The sequence below is a fragment of the Bos indicus x Bos taurus genome, chromosome 5, assembly GCF_003369695.1.
Source record: "Bos indicus x Bos taurus breed Angus x Brahman F1 hybrid chromosome 5, Bos_hybrid_MaternalHap_v2.0, whole genome shotgun sequence".
Classification (NCBI taxonomy): Eukaryota; Metazoa; Chordata; class Mammalia; order Artiodactyla; family Bovidae; genus Bos; species Bos indicus x Bos taurus.
In genome coordinates, this window is record NC_040080.1 from 109,447,902 (window position 1) to 109,474,639 (window position 26,738).

Genomic DNA, 26,738 nt, shown 5'->3' on the forward strand with positions numbered 1-26,738 from the left:
TAGTTCTTCTGTGTATTCTTGCCACCTCTCCTTACCATCTTCTGCTTCTGTTAGGTCCATACCATTTCTGTCCTTTACTGTGCCCATCTTTGCATGAAATGGTGTCTTGGTGTCTCTCATTTTCTTGAAGAGATCTAGAGATCTCCTTCCCATTCTATTGTTTTCCTTTATTTCTTTGCATTGATCACTGAGGAAGGCTTTCGTATCTCTCCTTGCTCTTCTTTTGAACTCTGCATTCAGATGGGTATACTTTTCCTTTTCTCCTTTGCCTTTCAGTATCAATAGCATTTCAGTCACTCAGTCGTGTCTGACTCTGCGACCCCATGGACTGCAGCATGCCAGGCTTCCCTGTCCATCACCAGCTCCCAGAGTTTACTCAAACTCATGTCCATTGAGTCTGTGATGCTATCTAACCCTCTCATCCTCTGTCAGCCCCTTCTCCTCCCACCTTCAATCTTTCCCAGCAACAGGGTCTTTTCAAATGCATCAGCTCTTCGCATCAGGTGGCCAATAATTGGAGTCTCAGCTTCAAAATCAGTCCTTCCAATGAACACCCAGGACTGATTTCCTTTAGGATGGACTGGTTGGATCTCCTTGCAGTCCAAGGGACTCTCAAGAGTCTTCTCCAACACCACAGTTCAAAAGCATCAGCTCCTCGGCACTCAGCTTTCTTTATAGTCCAACTCTCACATCCATACATGACTGGAAAAACCATAGCCTTGATTAGATGGACCTTGTTGGCAAAGTATTGTCTCTGCTTTGTAATATGCTGTCTAGGTGGGTCATAACTTTTCTTCCAAGGAGTAAGCGTCTTTTTATTTCATGGCTGCAGTCAGCTTTGCCTTAGGTTCTCTTTTTTTCTCAGCTATTTGTAAGGTTATACTCCTCAGATAATCATTTTGCCTTTTTGCATTTCTTTCTCTTGGGGATGGTCTTGATCCCTGCCTCCTGTACAATGTCATGAACCTCCGTCCATAGTTCTTTAGGCACTCTGTCTATCAGATCTAATCCCTTAAATCTATTTGTCAATTCCATTGTATAATCGTAAGGGATTTGATTTAGGTCATACCTGAATGGTCTAGTGGTTTTCCCTACTTTCTTCAATTTAAGTCTGAATTTTGCAATAAGGAGTTCATGATTGTGAATTCCTTATTTCAGAATTACTTTAATATTTATGAATTTATTTACTTTCTTAAAATTTCTATTCAATCTCAAATCTTGATATAAATATGTTATATCAAAGAAATTATTGTTTCCCAAAACAGCCTGCTGATTAACATAAACATTAAGTTCTGGATGATATAACAGCTCAGCAAATACAACACAGCACAAAATAAGATCTGTCATCAGAAACCATTGTTGCATACAATCATAATACATTAGACCGTGCTAACATATTCATTCATTTAATAAATATTTATTGGTCATCTACTATGGACTAAATACTCTTAAAAATCCTAGGAATAATTTTTTGAACAAGCCAGGAAATGTCCTGCTCTAAAGGAACTTATACTCTAGTAATTATGGAGGGTTACGGAGGACATGGTGGCTCAGATGGTAAGGAATCCACCTGCCATGCAAGACATACGGGTTTAATCCCTGGGTTGGGAAGATCCCCTGGAGAAGAGGATGGCTACCCACTTCAGTAGACAGAGGAGCCTGGACAGGCTGGCAAGCTTCAGTCCATGAGGCTGCAAAGAGTCAGACGTGACTGAGTGACTAACATCTTCAATTTCATGTAGTAATACTATTAAAAATTACATAGTAGGTGCTGTAAGCTATTTTGTGTCTAATAAATGGAAAAGACCATCATGACAAACATAGGACCCGTATATCTTCAACACTAGTAGCTTCAGAAAACTGAAGCAAAGCTAGTAAGCCTCCTGAACCACAAACTCTAAATGAAAATGACTTAATAATAATCAAACAGCTTATTGATTTGATGGAATACTCTCCGCTCCTCCCCTCCTGTACATCATTGGCTCACGTGCACATATACACATCCATGCACACATAAGTAATACAACTCCTTTACAATGCTTTTAAAAATTAACCATTAATACACTAAGCATGCTGAGTTGCTTGGAGACACTGACTCCAGAACTTGCATATTCAATAAGGGGCAATAGTCCCAAACCCATTCAATTTTAAAACAAGAAGAGTCTAAGATTATAGGAATTTTCAACAGACACACACATCCAAAGCAGTAATACAGCTAAAAGGTAGCAATAACTGAAAATCTCTTTAAAATTCAGTCAATGTCATTCCCATTTGCTTTGATTTCCTTCCTCTGAAGTCTACAGTGTTTTGGTTGCTACCCAGAAAACAAAGGCAGGAAGCAATCGCTAAATGGCAAAGCAGAGATTATGAGCTTTCAGCTGTTACAAACCATGAATTTTTAACATCGGAGATTTATAAAATGTCAACTGCTTATATTTACACATTGTGGTTAGCAATGGTACAAAGCATGGAGAATGTGACAGTTTTCTTAGACACCAAATATCATAAAATTAAGCTTCACTTACAAACCATCTAGGCCTTACTGCTTCAAGGTGTTAATATTAATGCACCACAAGTGTAAGTTCAGAGTCAGAAAAAGGTAGTATCTAGACTTCTCACACAGTTTCCAATAGCTTAATTTTTCAACACAGAAGACTGTGGAATACAACAACTTAAAACAAAGGTATACTTAAATATTAAATTTTTGAGCAAAAAAAAATTTAATTGACTTAATTACTAATCCTATGATTTCATTTTATTCAAGGCTTGGGGGTCAAGAGTATGTATGATTTCTTAGACTCTGACATAACATTTTTGAGTCAACTACAGTTTTTGCCTCTTTTTGTGGCAAGATTTGAAATACACTTGGTCTCTTTTTGAACACTACTTCTGAGAATGTCATCGAAGGCATGTTTTTACTGCAGTTCGAAAGTGAAGACAGCAAAAACCCCTTATGGACTACTCCTGAATTTCATTTCAGGAGACAGGTGCAGCAGAGTCGGCTGATTTATTTTGGGAGAATGATGAAATTGGCGATAGCATTTGTTGAGTTCCTATGACATGCCTGGTGCTTTTTTATCAAGGGATACGAGTTTGGGCATGCAACATCTAAACTGGAGACTTGTCAACACATAAGCAATTCTCCAGGGTATATTATTTAGTGAAAAAGCCAAACATAGACTAGTGTGCATACCATTTGCACAAGGCTGTTTGTAGACAAAAAGAAAAGATGCGGTTTATACATGAATGAACTATTGTAAACAAGAGACTGACTGCTTCCAAGTAAGAGAAATTGGATAGCTGAGCACAGAGAACAGGGAGATGCATGCTCTTTACCCTTTTGTGAGCTCTGAAATATGTGCCAAGTGACTATATGCTTTGTTTTTGTTTAGTTGCTGAGTCATGTCCAATTTCTGTGACCCCATGGACTGTAGCCTACTATGCTCCTCCGTCCATGAGATTTTCCAAGCAGGAGTACTGGAGTGGGTTGCCATTTCCTTCTCCAGAGGATCTTCCTGACCCAGGGAGTAAATATACCTATAAAGACAATTTAATAACTAAAAAATTATATCAACTGACTCTATTTGCTAGAGATTTTTCACCAGTCCATGGGCTTCACCTGTGAGGATATGCTTTTATCTTGCTTTCCTTCATTGTATCCATGTTGCTGCTGCTTCTTAGTCACTCCAGTCATGTCCGACTCTGTGCGACCCTAAGGACTGCAGCTTGCCAGGCTCCTCTGTCCATGGGATTCTCTAAGAGTGTTAGAGTACGTTGCCATGTCCTCCTTCAGGGGATCTTCCCAACCAAGGGACTGAACCCAGGTCTCCTGCACTGCAGGAAGATTCTTTACCGCTGAGCCACCAGGGAAGCCCCCATTATATCCATACCACCATCTAAATCAATTCTAAACCAGTGATTGCCACAACTAAATATACATTAGAACTTCTCAGAATTCCTTTGAAAGGTACCAATGCCTGGTCCCCACTCCTTGAGAGTCTGATCTAATCGGCCTTGATATGGGGTTGGATATTGTTATGTTTTATGTGTCCTCAAAGTAATTATTAATATAATCCACAGCCAGGATTGAGAAACCAATGCCTAGTCCTTATACTAAGCATTACCTAAGGCTTCTCTGGTGGCCCAGTGGTAAAGAATTCGCCTGCCAATACAGGAGTTGCAGGAGACCCAGGTTTGATCCCTGGGTCAGGAAGATCCCCTGGAGGAGGACATGGCAATCCACTCCAGTATTTTTGCCTGGAAAATCCCATGAAGAGAGGAGCCTGGCAGGGTACACAGTCCATGGGGTTGCAAAAGAGTCAGACATGACTGAAACAACTGAACACATTACCTAAGGCTAGGCTATTTTTTCGCTATCTACATGCCTGGTTATCCCAGTAGATGAGCCTAGAATTTAACACTAAATTTTGCTGCTTTTTTCCATTTGTTATCAGTAAATGAGCCAATCTAAGTATTGATAAAAAGAATATATTGATACAAGTGAAATCTGATAATAGGAGGCCATTTACTGAGAAAACAATCGAAGAGAAATGCCTTATTCCCCCAATTACTTATGCCTTGATCCCTAAATCAGATTCCAGACTGGAGATACCGATATCTATATCTATATTTCATGATTTGTAGACTTAGCACCCTGTGTAAAACTGCCTTATCCACAAAGATGAAACGATTAACCCCTGCTCAGCAGAGGTTAATGTGTTGTCCAGAGACCACTGAAAATTAAGTTTTAGTTTGGGGTTTTACTTTGGTTTTATTACTGCTTGAAAGCAATATACCTTTATCTTTAAATGAAGGGTTTCTGATCTGAATTTCAGAGGGGTTCATAAATATTCTGATTTTTTTTAATGTGTATATGCTCTTTTTCCTAGGGAAGGAAGTCAATTGCTTTTATCAGTTTCTGAAATCCTTCATAACCAAAAGATTTCTACATATATCCCTAGGTTTCTAGGTAAAATCTCTTTAAGATTTTGTTTCACTCTGAGAAACAGCTTGATGAAGCTAGAGGGCAGATGATCATAACTCAGTTCATTTTCCCCCCAACAGGGTGGATAAGCCTCCCTATTGCTACCCTCTTAATCCACTTTTACAAAGGGCTGCAAATAGTCTCAAAATCCAAACTTAGTGCCCTGTCTGAGGTCCCCAACCACACTGTCTTCTTTATCCCCCTATTATTTTGATTACAATAATTTGCCACTTTTGTAAACCAAAGCCAGTCAAATATCAGAAGTTTCATGTGGTTCAAATTAATGCTTTGAATACATTTGCTATTTTGACAATCCCTCTTCACTATCTCCTGTGGTAGATACCACAGAGTTGCAGTTCCTCAGGTTTGAGTCCTTGCCTTTCTTCGGTTAGGAAGGATAGGCTCTAGCTTCCAGCCTGAAAAGGTAAGACTTCTCCATGCCTACATTCAGGCTGCATATGTTGATCTATAACCTCATCTAGATCTATCCCTTTTGTACAAACTTTCAGCCATAAGGTGAATAGCACCTGGGGATCTAATATATAATATAGTGACAAACAGTTGACAATACCATATCACTGAAATTTGTTAAGGGTAGAATTTGAATATTCTCAACAGGAAAAGAATGATTAATATGTGAGACATTTTAGTTAAGCAAATGGGAGAAATCCCTTCATAAGGTACATGCAGGCATGCACGCTCAGCTGTCATGTCTGACTGTCTGCGACCCCATGGACTGTAACCTGCTAGGCTTCTCTGTGCATGGGATTCTCCAGGAAAGAATACCAGAGTGGGTTAGCATTTCTTCCTCCGGGGAATCTTTCTGATCCAGGGATGGAACCTGCGTCTCTTGCATCTCCTGCATTGGCAGGTGGAGTCTACCACTGAGCCGCCTGGGAAGCCCTTATGATGCACACATGTATCAGACAGCCTAAATTTTATTCGCCAATTATACCTCAATAGAGTTTTAAACAATCAAAAATAGGTCTGTCCGTTTTGGTTTGTTTTCTTCCCCTGCCTTTTCCCAACTCTGAGAGTTGACCATACTGACACTTTTGACGATCTTACCCTCAATGGGATAAACCATTTCTTTCACCTAGGTAATAAACATTATTAAAAAGATGCTTACTTTCAAAAGTTATTAATGCCAAGTAAATGAAGCAGAGCACAGTAATCGGTAATTCCACAGACCCAGTGCTGAGCTAATTAGGGACTCTGACATATGTACCGTTCTCAGCAATCAGAGAGTATTTATCACTAGGATAGCTGGTAGTTCAAGGCTAGATAAAAGCAGGACTGCTTTCCTCTCTGAATTCCTCCATGCGGATGAGCAATCACTCTGCTATATCCTGTAATGAAGGAACAAATTCAGGCTCTCTTTACTCATAGCAAGGAGTGAGAATTCACTGTTAGAGAAACTAAATGGCCTCTTGCATTATTACACCAACAGGTTCCCGCCCAGAAAATAAAGTGTATTCCGTATGTATACTGCAATTCAAAGTGTATTCAAAATAAAGTGTATTCAATATGTATACTGCAATTCAACCTGAGGCTGTACAAAGTCTAACTCTTCCACACCGTTCCATAATTTACCAAATACAAACTTCAGCATGCTCTTGTTTCTCCATGTTAAAAATAAAATGAACACACAAACTTTCCTAGGAGACTGCCCTCATACACCCAAACTGCCAAACCTCTCTTCAGTCTTGTTCTGCCAGCCCTCTCTCCGTAGCACTTAGCTCACCGATTCCTCATCTTCTGGAAGACCTCCCCTCCACTGGTTTTAGGAAATGGCTTTCTGATTCCTTTATCACTTTTCACTTTCTCATCCTCAATTTATATTGCTTTCCTTTCTCAGACTTCACCTCGCTGCATAACCTGATCACTTTAGGTACCTGAATTATTAACTCTTTCACATTTCTAATTCTAAAAGTTCTTCTGAGTTTCAAACCTCACTTCCCAACACCACACAAATGTCTGAGTAGCTCCTTTAAACTCAACATTACCAAAACTAAAAGTACCGTTCTCTCCTCCACAATAGCCGTCACTCCTACTACAGTATTTCAGTTGACAACTGCCACTACAGCAGCTGTCCTAGCTGAAGACATCTCAACTATTTTCAATTTCCATTTTACCTTTGTCCTACAATATCCACCTGACACTCTAACATCCTGCCTTCTCCTTTATGTTCAGATCACGGATACTCTGGTTCTGGCATATAGTAGAGCAAACTAGTCTGCACTACTCAAGTTTCCCAACTGTTCATCTCAAAATTATGAACCCAAGGACAGAGACTTTGCAGCCAGAAAACCTTGCTTCGAATCCCAGCTCCATCACTCTTATGCTATTGGCAAAGTTATTTAATGTCTCTGAAACTAAGTTTCTACAACTGTAAATAGGTAGGCAAAATATTTATCCCATGAGTTTGGAGACAGAATTAATTAAAACCATATAAACTGCTTAGACGAGTTCCTATCACCCAACACTCATCCATAGAAGCTGCTGTTATTACTTGGACTATATCATCCACAAACCTTTACTGTCTACTCTAGTCCTAAACTTCTCTTAAGGGACTAATAGAAAGATTTTTGAGCCAGGATATAATCCATTTACAAGGTATGTGACCTAAGGCAACTTATTTAATTTCTTTGATCTTCATTTAGTTCTGTCATCAGAAAATTGCACCAAACCAGGTGCAAGTATCTAATGTAGAGTATTAATGGTTCAATGTAGCTTCTGGAAATTTTTTCACATTTTCTACACACTGTAATACATTTCTTAGGTGGTGTCTTCAATTTTGCTTTCTATCCTTTACACTACTCTTAATTCTTTGACTATATTGTCAGTGCTTTTATTGCAAGGAGGGCATCTGATACTTTCTCTGTTTCTCTATCAATCCTAGCAAGATGCTACGCTCACAACAGGTACCCAATAAATATTGTTGTTGGAGCTACGACAATAGTTGCACTTGCCTGTTCTATCATGAAACACAGGCACACACAGAGAAAAATACTCAAAAAAAGGAATCTTTCAACAACTAGTCTTGTAAGAAACCTAAAAGATGCTAGCAACAGGTTTACAATCGGTTCCAATTGAGATACTAAAATTATACAGCCTGAATCAAAGTAATAACTGAGTCATCATTTTTCTTATTTCATACAAACACAAAAAATACATTGTTGTTATACTATACTTAAAAAAGAAATAAATTTCCATTATACGAGGAAAAAGAGAGAAAGTCTTTGGTGTATGCCTATGGAGTATATTAGTTAACAATATTATGGCAATTCGTGGTTAAAAAAAAAAAAAGGAACAGATTTCATACTTGAAAGAAGCAAATCTCTGTCCTTGAAAAGGGGATAATCAATAAAGAAAACAGGTTAACATAGATGGAAGTGCAAATGTCTTGCAAAAGGATTATAACTCTATACATGCAAGTAACAATTACACTGTTAAAATGAAGCCTGGGAGGCACTGAGAATTCAGAACATCCACATGTGGAAAATACATCATAGGATGTCTTCACAGAGATTACAAACACAAAGCCGAACAGAGCAGACGACAGCCATGGAGGAAACACTGGGGATGACCTAACAAGAGTGTTCAATACTAAAATAACTTGAAAGTAGTTCAAAGAAGTATCCTCAATATTCTGCAACATGAGACTTTCATACTGCAAAATGTTTTAACGTTTTGATCCAGGTATATATGGTGATGATAATGTCACTATTTCATATAAATTGATATTATACATGCTGTATTTTGTATATATTTTATAGATACATATCCATATCATAATATTTCTTTGAAGCTTTCACACTGACTTCACGTACATTATTTTACTAAACTTTTACACAAATAAAGGCGAGTGCAGAGTTCATTTCTACACTAAGCATACTGTAAAGAAAAAAAAAATAGGGCTATCTAAACTTTTTCTTCCTCCCATGAAATCAGGAAAAGAACATTCAAAAAGAGTCTATCAAGCTGAATGACCTGAAGTTTTCAAAGATATACAGGCAGTTTAAAAGCTTGTACTGATAAAGCCCATCAAAAAGTAGAAGTGAAAGGTTATATATGTTTGGAGAATAATGAACCATGAAATGTTCTGTACTATTTGCAGATGAAAGACTTCCAGGCCACTCTCATTTCAATCACAAGTTCTACTCTGAAAGGACAGATCCTTGAGGGGAGAGACCACGGGGTTATTTTCCACATCTGCTGTGCATTCTTCAAAGATGGTAGGAGCAGGATCAACACATGCCCGTGTGCTGATTCCTTTGACTGGTGCTCAGAAGAGAATGAATGGGGTCCAAAGGGAGCGGACTCTAATGTGCTGATGACCACGTCAGAGTTGGGAGGACAAACACTTTGAAAGAAGAAATGCGGAATATGTGAAAATTCAAGCTTTACAATGGCTGGGCTGCATGGGAATGAATGCCTGGTGTTTATATTGTAGAATTTTATTCTGGGAAAGAAAACAGTCATAGCTTTGAATAACAGTAGCTTATAATATCTAGCATTTATGGCACAATTATATTCTGGCAACTATCCTAAGGTATTTCAATGGATTAACCAATTTAATGTCATGTAAGAGAGGTACTATTAATAGTAATATTTATAGATGAGAAATAAAGGGCTGAATTATTCAGAATTGGTTTGTATATTTTAGTTGGGCAGGCCAATGTGGCTTCCAGAATTGCATATATTAAATGTGTACACATCAGTGAACAAAAATAAATCTTTGCTTCTTGAAAAAGATACAATGGATTACTTAATTTGTTCATGAAGTTCTCTACTAAAGAGAAAATCAGAATTACTTTTTCCTTTCTTGGGGGAAAAAAGTCTTTACTTACAAATCAAGTTTGTTTTTTCCTGATATCTTCATTCAGGCATTTATTAACAAATATTTATTGAGAACTGAAAATCTGTCCAGAACAAGACAAGAAGCTGAGACTCGATGGTGAGCAAACACTAACATGATTCCTTCCCTCACAGAGTATGGAGCAGAGAGAGGTAGATAAATCAGAGGAGCATAAAAATTAAAGTGAAATGGCAATGGTGACATAAACCAAGAAGGAAAAAAACCCAGGTGCTTAAGAAAGACTATGTAGATTTGCCCTAGTCAGAGAGGCCAAGGAAGGCTTCTCTCGGGAGGTGACACTTGGCTGCGCTGTAAAGGATAAGAGGTATATATTTCAGGCAACGAGTCAGAAGATTCCTGTAGCAGATATGAGCATAACAATAACATCAGAAAAATAGAAGCATGTTTTCCTCAGAAGGGAAGAAAGTAACTAAGATAGACGAAAGTCAAAACTTCCAAACATTGAAGAGTCAAACATGAAGAGGACTGAAAATGTCCACTGGCATATGCAAAATATAATTACTAGTTGCTGTTGTTGTTTCGACGCTGAGTCCTGTCTAACTCCTTGTGACCCATGAACTGCAGCATGCCAGGCTTCCCTGTCCTTCACTATCTCCCTGAGTTTCCTCAGACTCATGTCCATTGCATCAGTGATCCATCCAACCATCTCATCCTGTCTCCCCCTTCTCCTCCTGCCCTTAATCTTTCCCAGTATCAGTGTCTTTTCCGAACAGTTGGCTCTTTGCATCAGGTGGTCAAAGCACTGGAGCTTCAGCTTCAGCATCAGTCCTTCCAATGAATATTCAGGACTGATTTCCTTTAGGATTGACTGGTTTGATCTCCTTGCAGTCCAGGAAACTCTCGAGAGTCTTCTCCAGCCTCATAGTTTGAAAGCACCAATTCCTCAGCGCTCAGCCTTCTTTATGGTCCAACTCTCACATCCGTACATGACTACTGGAAAAAATCATAGCTTTAACTATACAGAACTTTGTTGGCAGTGATGGCTCTGCTTTTCAATACACTATCTAGGTTTGTCATAGCTTTTCTTCCAAGGAGAAAGCATCTATTAATTTCATGGCTGCAGTCACCATACACAGTAATTTTGACCAGGAAAATAAAATCTGTCACTGTTTCCACTTTTTCCCAATCTATTTGCCATAAAGTGATGGGGCCAGATACTACCATCTTTGTTTTTTGAATGTTGAGTTTTAAGCCAGCTTTTCCCCCTCTCCTCTTTCACCTTTATCAAGAGGCTCTTTAGTTCCTTTTCGCTTTCTGCCATTAAAATGGTATCATCTGCATATTTGAGGTTGTTGATATTTCTCCTGGCAATCTTGATTCCAGCTTGTGAGTCATCCAGCCCAGCATTTCATATAATATACTCTGCATATAAGTTAAATAAGCAGGGTGACAATACACAGCCTTAATGTACTCCTTTCTCAATTTGGAACCAGTCCATCATTCCATGTCCAGTTCTAACTGATGCTTCTTGTCTTCCATTCAGGTTTCTCAGGAGACAGGTAAGGTGGTCTGGTATTCTCACCTCTTTAAGAATTTTACAGTTTGTTGTGATCCACACAGTCAAAAGCTTTGGTACAGTCAGTGAAGCAGAAGTAGATGTCTTTCTGAAATTCCCTTGCTTTTTCTATGATCTAGAGGATGTTGGCAATTTTATCTTTGGTTCCTCTGCCTTTTCTAAATCCAGTTTATACATCTGAAGTTTTCGGTTCACGTACTGCTGAAGCCTGGCTTGGAGAATTTTGAGCATTACCTTGTTAGCATGTGAAATGAGTGCAACTGTATGGTAATCTGAACATTCTTTGGTACTGCCTTTCTTTGGGATTGGAATGAAAACTGACTTTTCCAGTCACTAAAGAAATTATCAAAAGCTGTTATTATGAAATGAAGATGACAGACGTCAGTTTGAGAGGATTGTGGAGTTAAGTTCTAGGTTAGAAAGTGGAGCTATTGGGTATAGGCAAGAGCCTTCCAAGATGAAGAAAGCTGTAACTGCATGGGGACAGGGAATCAACAATTTATGGGTTTTTTTTTTTTTTTGCTGTTGTTTGTTTGTTTTACTGAAAGAAACAGGAATGTGTTGAAAATTTGGCAATTATCAGGAAGCTAAAATCAAAGCAGACAACCAGGAACATGTAGGCCTACATGGCCTGTATGGCAGGAGTTCCCAGCTTCCAGGATCTAATGCCTGATCATCTGAGATGAAGCTGATATAATAATAAAAATAAAGTGCACAATAAGGATAATGTGCTTGAATCACTTGAAACCATCCTCCAACTCCAGTCCGAGGAAAAACTGTCTTCCACGAAACTGGTCCCTCGTGTCAAAAAGGTTGGGGACTGCTGCTCTGTGGCAAAAAAGAAAATCTTATTTAAATATCCATTGTAAGTTTTATGGTGAAACAGATTGCTTCAAGTGGGTAACTATTCTGTACTTGGAGGTTTCACTGAATATCCAACTTAATTATAACCATTTTTAATTTTTTTTCAGCTAATGTAATTATTCATTCATAATATCATAAACCATTTGTACTCAATAAAAGAGAAATGTTTCATGAGCTGATTTTTGTACTCTAGATGATTTGGCACAGAGTAAGCTGCAAATCTCCTAATACTTCAGAACATCAATTTTTGTTAAATTAAAATGCATCACTAGGGAAAGATACCATCACAGATACCAATTCACTGTCTACCTCATACTATAGTTTTAATATGCTATAATTCATTAAGAATAAAAATAAATCTTTGATCAATGAAATTTACAAGTTTATTTTTATTCAGAAAAGATAATCCTATGAAGACATGAATGATCTACTAAATTATTCTGTTCACTATTCAAAGAATGCATTTATATTATGTAATGGAAGATTTTTGTTTCCTAAATTAAAAATAATAATAACACTAAAATAAAACAATGCCAATTTAGCAATCCAACTAAAATTGGGGCACAAGTGGGACAATTATTTTGTGGAAGTTAATAAAGACTTTTTTCATTTCCTGGCCTAGTGATGAGTCAGGACTCCGTTATACTTTAGTTTTGCTTTAATTAATCAAGCAAGTTTTCGCCCTGTGTTCTGCATGCTCCAGTTGTCAATTAATCCTCTTAGAAATTCATTTACACAATGAATTTTCTGTGTTTCCTGAAAGGCACTGTGCTGGACACTGCACGTACAGAAATGACAAACATCCCCGTCCTCAGTTGACAGTATCACAGGCCTGTATTCACAAGACCAAAGGAATCTAGATGGTATAATGCAATTATAAAGAACTTCGATCAGCCAGAGGAAAGCACAGAAATATCAGAGAGAAGATGAAATCCAAGTTGATCCCTTAAGAAAAAGAACCACTCTGCTACATGATCAGAACAAAAGTGGAATTTCAGTAGAGGAGACAACTTAATCACTGGCAGTTCGATCCTGGGTTGGGAAGAGCCCCTGGAGAAGGGAAAGACTACCCACTCCAGTATTCCGGCCTGGAGAATTTCATGGACTGTATAGTCCATGGATGGCAAAGAGTCGGACATGACTGAGCGACTTTCACTTTCACTTTTTTCTGTTCATGTAAGTGCTAACAATGACTGGATTGCTGAGTAGGAAGCTGAATTAGAGGTCAGAACAAGAGACAGATGTTAAAGATGGGCAAAAAGCAGATGACTACAGATCATTCATATCATGCAAATAAGTTTGAATTTTGTTCTTTGACATCTCTTTTAGTAACTTTTCTAAAGGAGATCAGTCCTGGGTGTTCTCTGGAAGGAAAGATGCTAAAGCTGAAACTCCAGTACTTTGGCCACCTCATGCGAAGAGTTGACTCATTGGAAAAGACTCTGATGCTGGGAGGGATTGGGGGCAGGAGGAGAAGGGGACGACAGAGGATGAGATGGCTGGATGGCATCACTGACTCGATGGACGTAAGTTTGAGTGAACGCTGGGAGTTAGAGATGGACAGGGAGGCCTGGCGTGCGATTCACGGGGTCGCAAAGAGTCGGACACGACTGAGTGACTGAACTGAACTGACCGAATTAAGTTTTTTATATGAGATAATTTTAGATTTACAGGGAACTGTAAGAAATAATACAGAAATATGTCATGTACCCTTAACAGCTTTCCCAGTCAGTAACATCTTGCAAAACTATAGCTTACTATCACAATTAGGACACGATATAATCAAGATAAAGAACAGTTCCATCTCTACAAGGAGATGTTGCCTTTTTGTAGCCAAAGGTGTTTACTGCAGTATGTAGGAAAACCACTGATGTTTGCATGTTTATCTTGTATCCTGAGATCTGGCTGAACTCACTTATTAATTACAGGTTTTTAAATATGTTTTATAATTTCCTAGACAATCATGCCATTTGCAAATAGAGACAATTTTATTTCTTCCTTTCTGATATGTTTCTCTTTTTGTTTTCATATATTGCCTTATCAAATTAACTAGGACCTTTATTGAATGAAGAGGTGAGAGTGGACATCCTTGCTTTGTTCTCAAACATAAGAAATACTTAGTCTTTCATTATTAACTACTGGCCATTAGCTGTCCCTTTTAGAGAGGCTTATGGCTCCTCCAGTGGCTCAGCAGTAAAGAATCCACCTAAAGCGCAGGAGACGCGGGTTCGATCCCTGGGTCAGGAAGATCCCCGGGCATAGGAAATTGCACCCCACACCACTATTCTTGCCTGGGAAATCCCATGAACAGAGGAGCCTGGCAGGCTTCACACTCCATAGTGTTGTGAAAGGGTCAGACACGATTTAATGACTAAACAATAAGAAAGTGGTAACACATTTTCCAAATTTTTCTTTCCCTTGAGAATGTCTTTATTTCTCCTTTATCTTCAAAATATATTTGCATAAATACAGAATTCTGATGGACAGTTCCTTTCTTCTCACACTTGAAAAACATTCTGTCACTTTCCTTTGACCTCCCTAGTTTCTAAAAAATCCTATCTTTCAAAGGGATTTACCCATACAGATGAGAAATCTTTTCTCTCTCACTACTTTCAAGATAATTTTTTTTGCCTTCAATTTTCAGAAGTTTGATTAAGGTTTTTTGGTGTATGTGGATTTCTTTATAGTAACGTTGTTTGAGGGTTTACTCAGTCTTGAACCAATAGATATATATATCATTGGCCAAGTCTAAGAAGATGAGAAGTTTTCAGAAGTTTTCCATTATTTTTTTCAAGCCCGCTGTCTTTCTCCTCGCCTTTCACGACTGAAATCACAAATGCTATATTTTTTGTTATCATTCCATATATCCCTGAGGCTCTGTTAGTTGTTTGTTTTCAGTCTGTTTTCTTTCTGTTGTTTAGATTGCCTAATTTCTATTGCTTCTTCTTCCAGTTCATTAATTGTTTCCTCTGTCCCCTCCATTCTGGTATTGAGCCCATCCATTGAGTTTTTATCTTTGCTATTATGTTTTTCAACTCTAAAATTTCCCTATGATTATTCTTTATAGTATCTATATCTTTGCTGGAACTTATTTTTTAAGGTATTTTTATTTATTTATTATTTTTTAACATAGATTTATTTAAAGCGGAGGCTAATTACTTTACAATATTGTACTGGTTTTGCCATACATCGACATGAATCCGCCACGGGTGTACTTGTGTTCCCCATCCTGAACCCCCCTCCCACCTCCCTCCCCGTACCGTCCCTCTGGGCCATCCCAGTGCACCAGCCCTGAGCACCCTGTCTCATTCATCGAACCTGGACTGGAGATCCATTTCACATATGATATTATGCATGTTTCAGTGCCATTCTCCCATATCATCCCTCCCCCTCCCTCTCCCACAGAGTCCAAAAGACTGTTCTATATGTGTCTCTTTTGCTGTCTCGCATACAGGGTTATTGTTACCATCTTTCTAAATTCCATATATATGCATTAGTATACTGTATTGGTGTTTTTCTTTCTGACTTACTTCACTTTGTATAATAGGCTTCAGTTTCATCCAACTCATTAGAACTGATTCAAATGTATTCTTTTTAATAGCTGAGTAATACTCCATTGTGTATATGTACCACAGCTTTCTTATCCATTCATCTGCTGATGGACATCTAGGTTGCTTCCATGTCCTGGCTATTGTAAACAGTGCTGTGATGAACACTGGGGTACACGTGTCTCTTTCAATTCTGGTTTCCTCACTGTATATGCCCAGCAGTGGGATTGCTGGGTCATAAGGCAGTTCTATTTCCAGTTTTTTAAGGAATCTCCACACTGTTCTCCAGAGTGGCTGTACTAGTTTGCATTCCCACCAACAGTGTAAGAGGGTTCCCTTTTCTCCACACCTTCTCCATCTTTGCTGGAACTTTTTATTTCTTAACTGTAACTATTTTTTTGACCTTAAAAAAATAGAATGTTTAAAGAATGTTCATCATCACTTGTTGAAGCATTTTTACCACAGTTGCTTTAAAATCTTTGTCAGATAATTCTAACATCTCTGTCATCTCAGTTCTGGTACCTATCAACTGTCTTTTCTCATTCAGCTTGAGATGTTTTTAGTTCTTGGTATGAGGTCATCAAATCCTGGATAGTTTCTTGGTATGACATTATGAGACAGACTCCTATTTAAATCTTGTTTCAGGTGGCTTATTTAGATTTCACTCCAGCAAAGAAGGAAGACATAGGGGTAAAAATCCAGGTTCCTCATTTGACCTCCATTGATACCCAACTGGGTACCTTGGTGGCTCAAATGGTAAAGAATCTGTCTGCAATGCAGGAAATCTGGGTTTGATTCCTGGGTGGGAAAGATCCCCTGGAGAAGAGAATAGCTTGGGAGAATGCTCTTCATGACTCTGGGTTGGTTCCCGTTCTAATTGTAGGCTTCTAAAGGCACCTCCCTGCCTGGATAAAGTAAGAGCTCCCTGTTACTGCTCCCAACAAGGCCTCCACTGATATCACAGGGAAGAGACAGGTGGTCTTGTTATTGAAAATCCCCAAAATCCTGACTCTCTACTAGGCTTCCACTGACTCTATCCCAATGGAGAATGGAAGGGGTATCTCATTACTGGTAGGTTAGGGGGATAAGCCCAGGCTCCTTATTTGGTCTCTACTGTTATTGCTTGTTCAACGGGTCCTCATTGTAATCTAACAGGAAGGAAAATCTTGGCTTCCTATTCAAACTCCTCTGACACCACCCTGTGGGAAGAGGGTTAGAATTAAGCTCCTCCTTAAAGCCTACCAATTGTGGAAGTCTAAACTCCCCACTCAGCCTTTGCCGTTGGCAGTGGGGTTGGGACCATGGATCTGTGTGTGTCATCTGTCTGGAGTGCAGCCATCTAAAAGTTTCATGTCTTAGACTGCTCCTTCCTAAACCTTTGGCTTGAGAGGTCAGGCTTGTTGTTTTTGTTATTGTTGTTTTCCTTTTCAGAGGGTTTAGTTTGGTTGTGATTTGCTTTGTCTGCAGTTGTTGGCACTTATAGGTTGTCAGCTTCTTTAGACACAAATCTAAGAGGGAAAAATAAAGCCAAGGTGTCCTCACTATGTTATTTCTCAAATTTCAAGGTCCCTAAAGTCAGTTTTCCTTCTTATCTCCATCTTTTTTTGTTGCTGTTTTTGTTTTTTTTTTAATCTCCATCTTTTAGTCTTACATTTGTTTTAGACATAATGCCTAAAATGTTCAGTTCTACTTAGTGGGAGGAATAGAGAAAAGTATGCCATCTCTAACTTCCTGGAGGCAGAACTCAACCCTTTGAAAAAATTTAAGCAGCGAAGTTCTGCATTCATCTCTGCGTTTTAGATGGACAGTGAGGAGAGCTCAGAAATTAGAGTTTTGGCAGAGATGGCCTGGAAAGACATCTGAAGGCAGTATTTATTAGAACATGGTCTAGACTGGCTGTCTGATATATACAACTGGAAAGCACAGGCACAAGTGAGATCAGAGGCCAAACACAGAATGCACACCAGTCAACAACACACTTACTAAATTGTCACAGCCTCGACTATGCGGCAGGAGGCATGGAAACAAGAGGACACTTTTGACATGTGCTAAAATATGGGAATACCAGACCACCTTAAAATATGGGAATAAGACCACCTTACCTGCCTCCTGAGAAATCAATTTGCAGGTCAAGAAGCAACAGTTAGAACTGTTCATGGAACAACCGACTGGTTCAAAATTGGGAAAGGAGTACATCAGGGCTGTATATTGTCACCCTTATTTAACTACATAAGGATATATCATGTGAAATGCCTGGCTAGATGAATCACAAGCTGGAATCAAGATTGCCGGCAGAAATATCAATAACCTCAGATATGCAGATGACACCATCCTAATGGCAGAAAGCAAAGAGGAAATCTTGATGAAAGTGAAAGAGGAGAGTGAAAAAGGTGGCTTAAAGCTCAGCATTTAAAAAATGAAGATCATCGCATCCAGCCCCATTACTTCATGGCAAAAAAGATGAGGAAAAATGGAAATAGTAACAGACTTTATTTTCTTGGGCTCCAAAATCTGGCCAGACTTCTTACAGGCAGCTGGACTCCTCTCAAATAGCATCTTATTTGCTATTGTGACCAACACAAGGATTCATTGAAAGTTCCTCAAATATGTTTTACCCTGTCATTTCACATCTGACAGCAAGGAGATCAAACCAGTCAATCCTAAAGGAAATAAACTGAATATTCACTGGAAGGACTGAGACTGAAAGTCCAATACTTCGGCTACCTGATGAGAAGAGCTGACTCATTGGAAAAGACACTGATTCTAGGAAAGACTGAGGGAAGTGGGAGAAGGAGGTGACAGAAAATGAGACGGTTGGATGACACCATGGATTCAATGGACATGAGTCTGAGCAAACTCCGGGAGACAGTGAAGGACAGGGAAGCCTGGAGTGCTGCAGTCCATGGGGTTGCAGAGAGTCAGACATGACTGAGCAAAAGAACAACGAGAACAAAAAAAAATGTAAATCAACAAGCTGTAGTGAGCAATAGAATATGATACATAAGGAGAATGAAGTTAGAATCACTTCTTGATTCTTAGTTTAGCTGACTGTAACGTTAACAACAGGGCAGAGTACACGGAAAGAAATGTCTTTGGAGGGAAAAGTGGAGACTGTGAGTTCATTTCACAGCACCTTGACCATAAGGGATGTCTGGGCCATCTGAAAATCCCTAATAATAAGCTGGTGCTTAGCAGGAAGGTTAGATATAGATAGGAGGAGTTAGGAGCCTGGGTTTAAATAATAATACTCAAATCCAATTGCATGGAGATTATCCAGGAAATATAAACAGAATGAGAAAAGAGGGCTAAGAACAAGACTCTACTATCACCCAATGTTGAGGATCAAAGTAAAAGAAACCAAGAGAGGAAACAGAAGACAGGATGTCAGAGAGGCAGAATGAGAACAGAGAAGTAGCATCCAATTTAGTTCCATAAGCACTTACTACATGTTTAGTGTGTATTGTCTACTACGCTGAGACTGGCTTGTGACGCCCTCACACTTGACTAGATATAATTCCAGAATAGTGTGGTCAGCTAACTAACAGGCATATGTTCAAGGGGCAATGGAGCCACAGAAAGGGGAACTGAGCAGTCAAAGACTTTGAGGAAATTTTCCAAGCGATGATTACATCTAATCAGAATCTACAAGATAGCTGGAATGAACAAGACAAGGAAAGACAGAGGGAAAGTCATGTAAGTCAAAAGAAACAGCCTAAACAATAGCAAAAGGATATACAGGACTCAAGAGGGCAGAGAGAATTACCATCACCAAACACAGGCACCAGGGTTGATGCCATTGAGAGAAAAAATAAAATCAAACTGAAGAAAATCCTTGACTTTGTCTCTTACTAAGCCACCACTGACCTCTGATACAGTAGCTTATGAAACAATGTGGAGAAAAACTGGACTTCACTGGGTTGGAGAATAATTGGAAGAATATAAAGTTCAGACAATAAGGGAAGGGTATTTTTTCCAAGGACTCAGTGGAGAAGAATATAAAGATAGGATAGCTAGAAATGTGCAGAAGTCTAAAAGGCTTCGTTTTATGATAAGAGAGAATCGAGGATGTTTATAAGTTGTAGGAAAGAAACCTGAGTTCACAGATAAGATTTAAAAGGTTAAAAAAAGAAAATCACCCTTTTGTACAACAAATACTAATAGAGCATCTAGACTGTTCTTGAGCTCATCATTTCAAGATAAAGACAAGCAGAGCCCTTTTAATGGTGTGGCAATTATATTTTAAATAAGCTTAAAAAATAAAAAAAAGGCCAATGGTAAATGCACAAAAATTACATGTACTATAATCCTAAAGGCAAACTAATACTTAATAAATACTTATCAATATAATGGCATCTTTGGCTTTGTCACTTTATATTAGCAATTCCACAATTCATTATAAGTATTAGTGTTAAGGCTTATTTTGTTTACTTCCGAGGGAATTATTATTTTAATAAAAACACTTATTCTATTGCAAGGACTTCAGTATGGACACAATTATCAAGATAATTTTATGTTTTAATTATTACAAATACCACAGGGCATATTAAGTCTACAAAGGACAGAGGGATAGTATAAAAGACAAGGAGTAGTACAAGATGGCATAATATTTGTGTCAAAGTTTGCCTTAATATCTCTGAGCATTTCAATACAGAAAATCAGCCAGCTGAAAATGCAGGAATAATCATGCTTTTAAATGTTGACTGGGACTAGGAGATTGCCACAAAGATTAAGAACAGTCTCTGATTCTTTCAGAATCATTGACTTGCAGAATGCTAAGATTTTAAAGAACTTTGACATAATCTAATACTATTATCCACACGTCACATAAAATTCTCTTTTTCATATTCCTCTCTTGATGTTGAAAGACTTTAAGTGAAAGAGAGCCTTCTATTTCAGAAGCTGCCTATTCTACCAATGAACAGTTAAATTTTCTCTGATTTCGCCCAAAAGATAGGTCTCTGGAATTCCACATTACTACATTACTATGTGGCCACTCTTTAAATGTCAAAAGGTTCTTAACAAATATGCACACTAAATATATTACTATTATCAGACTAAACCATTCACAATTCCTTCATTGCTTTCTTGTATGACATTTTCACTCTATTTCCTTTCATCCAAATGCTTTCTAATAAGTTAATGATTTTTTTCTTCTCCTCATTAAACTGAACATAAGTTTCCAAATGTAAGAAGGGAAAATAAGATACTATTGCATATGGTGACTATTTTTTAAAGTCATCCTATCAACCACTGATGTTTGAACTACAGACAATTATAATCACAGGGATTTAACCACATAAATTGTAACCAACTCAAATTTCCCTGACTTTATTTTTGCAATTATATTTTAATATAATTATAAAAGGATTTCCATATTCTCCCATCTTGTGTGTTTTATCCCAAAAGTCCAAGATTATTTTGTGTACTGATTTAGCAAACTACCATTTTACTGTTCCTCTCAACTTCCGATATCCTACAAATCTGATGGACATGTGTTTTAAGTATTTATACAAGGCACTTACTAAAATTAAATAGAATAGGCATAAGAGCAGAATTTTCTAGTATACACACAAAAATATTATTCCTGGTTAACATTAATCCATGCAACTGAATCTTAAAGCTACGAAGATTCAATCTGATCAGTCTAGAAGCATATATACCTCCAACAATTATACATACATACAACATCATCAGAAATTATACATACATCATCTATTATACATACAGAAATTATGTATACATCATCTATTATACATACAACAATCATCAGAAACTACCAAAAATATCTGCTAAAATCAAGAAACCATACAGTTGAAATCCATTAATTCTCTAAAAACACAAAAAGGTGAATCTCTGTTTTGTGATGACTGTTTTCTAAGGTTCTAAATCAGGATCAGTCCAATGATATTTTCTAGAAAGGGACAGACATAAAGTTTTTTAGTGTATATTTTTCAGAATATGGCTTTTGTTGTTTTATGGCTTTGTTCAACACAATTTAAATAGTGTATTTTTTTCTGTGTATTTCTCTGTCTTATGAAATCATATTTTTAAACTGGAAGAAGACATAAAAATGTTCCCTGTCCCCATTCAATTTTTTTTGTTCCTACTTAGACTACTTCTCAGAAACTTTCAGTGAAATTAACACTATGTATATGTGGTATGAATTTTATTACCTCATATAAAACTGTAGTATTTCCATGTAGAAGAGGTCCGTAACAGATATAGGAATGTCCGACAACCCAGCCTAAGTCAGAAGCTGCCCACCACACCTAAACAATAAGAAGAAAATAAAACGCATATATCTTAATCAGATAAATGTCATATAATATGAACTTAAAACCATGATTACCTCTCCAGGTTTAAGTCCATATATGGAAGACATCGACCAGTTAAGCATTACAGCGTATCCTCCAGTGGGCCTCACCACACCCTAAAGGAAAGAAGAGATGAAGTTAAAATCAATAGACAATGTGTTAAAAGATCCTCTTTCTTCATACTATCCACTTAAGAAAAGCACCTGTTTAAAGTATTTCATATTCTAAAGCTATAAATAACTTGGGCTTTCATGTATTAATAATTGTATCTGAATCACCATTTCTTTGACACCTCCAATAACAAACACAGAATAATTTGTTCATACCAGTCCATTTGTAGAATTCATTCTCACAGACCATTCTGGACTTTCTAAAGAAAATATGATTTCACAGAATCACATGCAATAAAAAGAAAAATTTCCAGGGGTAACATCAATTATCAACACTGCATTTTAACACATATTTCCAGAACAAAAATGAAAACCTTCAAAATTAAGTCCACAGAAAGATCAAAGATAGCTGTGTGCCTACGACACAGACCACCATAAGGATATTTATTCCTTAATAGTATTAAATAATAATAGGATGCCTAGAGGAAACAGTCATATTCTAACTAGAGTCTTATTAAAATGCTAACCTGAAGGACCATGCTATCACAGTAGTAGAGCCGAGCAGTTCTTTAGATCTCACTTCTGATGAGTTAGATCTAAGGCTGACAGATTTGATGGTTACAGCATAGCACCATAGCCTTCATGAATCAGTTTGTGAGCAGATATTCTTGAGAGTGAATGTATTCAATGTTAATACAAGATTAATATTTGAAAACTAAGTGCAAGAGTCATCACAGATAAGAACTGACAGCAAATTTAATAACTAATTTCATTTATTGCTTCATTATAAACATTAGTCATTATTGGCTCACAATGACTTAATGATGTGAATATTCAGAACGAGAAAGTGAATGCTTGCTAAGAAATATGTTATAGTTCACTCACAAGTATTTTCAAACATCTCTTAGTAGAGCAACTATAATCACTCAGTGAAGAAAATAATTATTTTACCTGAAAGGCCACACATGGCTGTAATTAATGTTCGTGCTACTGGTTGAACTATTTTGGCACAGCTCTGTAACTATAACACACATGCATGCATCAGGAGAATGAAAAAGAAGCTGACTTCCTGTTTGTTACTAAAATTGCTACTTTCCTCAGGTACCACTAATAAAACATAGGTATCAAGCTGTGGAATACTTTTTATCTACCAGCAGCAACACCTGGTCTCTTGGCAAATGTCACAGGAAGCTTTGCTGGCATTTGACAGGTATGCTTTCTAGCTTGTATGACATGGGTAGCATGCAGCTGGCTCTTTTGATCATCTTGGGAGAGTCAGAAATCCTAAGCTCCTACCAATAATTTTCACACATGCATTTTCCCATGTAATCTGAGCAGATCTTCAATTGCTATATACTATACATGTCTTCCATGTACTTTGCTAATTTTTTGTCTTATTGAGAAGATCTTTTCCTACAGTTCAAAATCTTGATGAATTTGAAACGAATCCACTTGCAAACACTCTTTTCTAAAAAGTTTTATTCATTTGGTAAAGGATAAAATTGGAGGTTTTTTTCATAGACAATATGCTATCAATATTCTGTGAAATTTAATGTCAGGCATGATTTCACTTAAGATGTTTTAGAATTTCTCTTCACCTGTCTGTTGTCCCTGCATTTAGAGGTCATGTTTAATTAATAATTCTAAATATCATTACAAAAGGGTAAATTTTTTATATTAAATGATAGAGAGTAAGAGTAATCAACTGGAAGTGATAGAAAGGAATAAAAGGCTAAGGAGAACATGAATGAGTAGTAATTCATTTGTAAAACTTAGAAGATAATTTAAAGGACAGGTTGTCAAATTTCCGCTTACCTCTCAAGTGAACCCTTCTTTAAAGGTTATTTACCAGTGTTACTTTGTCTATATAATGGTGGCTACTTAAATTCATTTAACCCCAAGAAAGTTAGACTTAAAAATGAAAATTTGCATGAAAAAACTAAGAATTATACAGTCAATAATTTAATGTCTTACTAGCAAAATTATTTTCTTAATTCTAGCAATTACTGTTTTTTATGTTTCCCCACACAAAAGACAGAACTGTCAAAAAATTAGAGGTTGTTATCAGAGATTCTCATTAAAAACAATGAAAACAGAGTTAACAGAGACAGAAAAGCCATGTCTGTTTTTCACTGATATTAACATCCACTTACTTTTAATTTTTTAACAATGAGTATAAAATTTTCATCTGGCATCATTTCTCTATTCATTGATCTATATTCTCAATATGAAATTTGGTCTTGCCGCTAACATATTCAGATGACAGCTTTCAATTTTCTTGTTATTTAGTACAGTGTAGGGAAAAAGTGCATAATATCATACTCTCCATGTAGATCTTTTTTTTTTTTTTAACTTTACATAATTGTATTAGTTTTGCCAAATATCAAAATGAATCTACCACAGGTATACATGTGTTCCCCATCCTGAACCCTCCTCCCTCCTCCCTCCCCATACCATCCCTCTGGGTCGTCCCAGTGCACTAGCCCCAAGCATCCAGTATCGTACATCGAACCTGGACTGGCATCTCGTTTCATACATGATATTTTACATGTTTCAGTGCCATTCTTCCAAATCCTCCCACCCTCTCCCTCTCCCACAGAGTCCATAAGACTGTTCTATACATCAGTGTCTCTTTTGCTGTCTCGTACACAGGGTTATTGTTACCATCTTTCTAAATTCCACATATATGTATATATCCATGTAGATCTTTCATAAGAAGTTCAAGAGTAAAAACACTGCAAGATTAGTTTTAAAAAGATAGTTTCTTTCTTATAATATTCAGTTCAGTTCAGTTCAGTCGCTCAGTCATGTTCAACTCTTTGCGACTCCATGAATGCAGCACGCCAGGCCTCCCTGTCCATCACCAACTCCCAGAGTTCACTCAATATTAACATGTGGTTAAAATTAATATGATAAAGCATTTTTGTTTCTAGTCATTTTTTCCAGGTAATGATAATTAAAATGCAACAGATAAACTCTGTTCAACCTCTGAAAATACATAAACCGTGCTCAAAAAAAAAAACCCCACAAATCATTATATTCCAGTATGCATAATTAACCAGAAACAAAAACTGGCGTTCTGAAGTCTATTTGAGTATGAGGTAAAAATACTGGTGACCATCAGTGCTTACCCCTACAACACAAGCATGCTGCATTTCATTCTTTTGAATCTGTTACTTTACGCACTTATATCCTACCTTCCTTAAAAGTAAAGACATTAGATGACCTAATATATTTTCAGAAAAGCCCTATAGCCTCCCAATACACTGCTTTGGTTTTTGTAGGATCAGCATAATACTTAAATTCTTTTGGAAAACTTAAAGACGTTCAGGTGGGAATAAAACTCTGTGCCCCAAATAAAGACACAGAAGTGAATTCTATCTCAGTACAAAAGTAGACAATGTGAAAGTGTTCTTTAAACAACACAAAACACTTTTAATGTATATAGATATTCAAAAAAATTCAATCCACACAAGTGAAACTAAAGGCTAATTATTTATCCCCCAGGAATAACAGTTAGTCACAGATGGTTCTTTACGGTTTCCAGTTTAATGAGCTGCCTTTGAACAAAGACAGCCACAAAATATCATAAATGGGTCAATTACTGTAAAACAGAAAACTTGTTTATATCAAGTGTGCACTGTTTGGGTACTACAATTTATGAAGAATGCAGCTGGAATAACATCAGTTGTAGTACAAAAAGTAAGGAAGACTGAGATATGTGGTAAGATTAAGACTTTGGGAGTCTTATCTGAAAAATGTTTTATAATAGATCTAAAATTTGAATGGAAAATCTCAAAATATTCAGGGAGGAGAAGTCTACATAGAGTAACCAACAAAACATTCTTCCTAAGTTAAGCCCCGCTATTAACCTGTGCTATGAGTTTAGTCACTCAGTCGTGTCTGACTCTTTGCGACCCTGTGGACTGTAGCCCGCCAGGCTCCTCCGTCCATGAGATTTTCCAGGCAGGAATACTGGAGTGGGTTTCCATGCCCTCCTTTAGAGGATATTCCCGACCCAGGGATTGAACCCACATGTCCTGTGTCTCCTGCATTGCAGGCAGATTCTTTACCTGCTGAGCCATCAGGGAAGTCATAAAGACTTGTACAAGACAAACACACAAATATACATACATATAATATATATCCATTCACACATACATACGTAAATACATATGCATATATGTCTACATGTACACACACATGCATATGCTTTGTATGTATGCATGCTTATATATACATTTCAATTCAGTCTGGCAAATTAAGTAGAAACAAAAGAAGAAGAAAGGGGAAACAAAAATATTACCTGAAAAAAAGAAATCCACCACCATGGGACCATTGGAGTCAATGAGTTGAAAAGTATGAGGTATTGCTCTGCTTACTTAAAAAATCCACCAACCAACAATATTCTTGTTCTTATAAGAGTTTTACGGATGATATCCCCTCTTCCTAAAATGAACCCTCACCCCTTTTCTGCACCTGGTAACCTCCTGCTTCATCACAGGAGTACCTAACAGCAT

At 37.4% G+C, this 26,738-nt stretch overlaps 1 protein-coding gene across 4 annotated transcripts in view; it reads right to left on the reverse strand.

Annotated features, from left to right (window-relative positions):
• ACSS3 (acyl-CoA synthetase short chain family member 3) overlaps nucleotides 1-26,738 on the reverse strand; it is a 183,876-nt gene that overhangs the window by 87,214 nt on the left and 69,924 nt on the right. For all 4 annotated transcript variants that reach the window (XM_027543267.1, XM_027543266.1, XM_027543268.1 and 1 more), the window contains 2 exons: nucleotides 22,144-22,224; nucleotides 21,968-22,063 (listed from right to left, as the gene is read on the reverse strand). In XM_027543267.1, coding sequence (XP_027399068.1) covers nucleotides 21,968-22,063; nucleotides 22,144-22,224 — 177 coding nt within the window. The remainder of the gene's footprint in view (nucleotides 1-21,967; nucleotides 22,064-22,143; nucleotides 22,225-26,738) is intronic.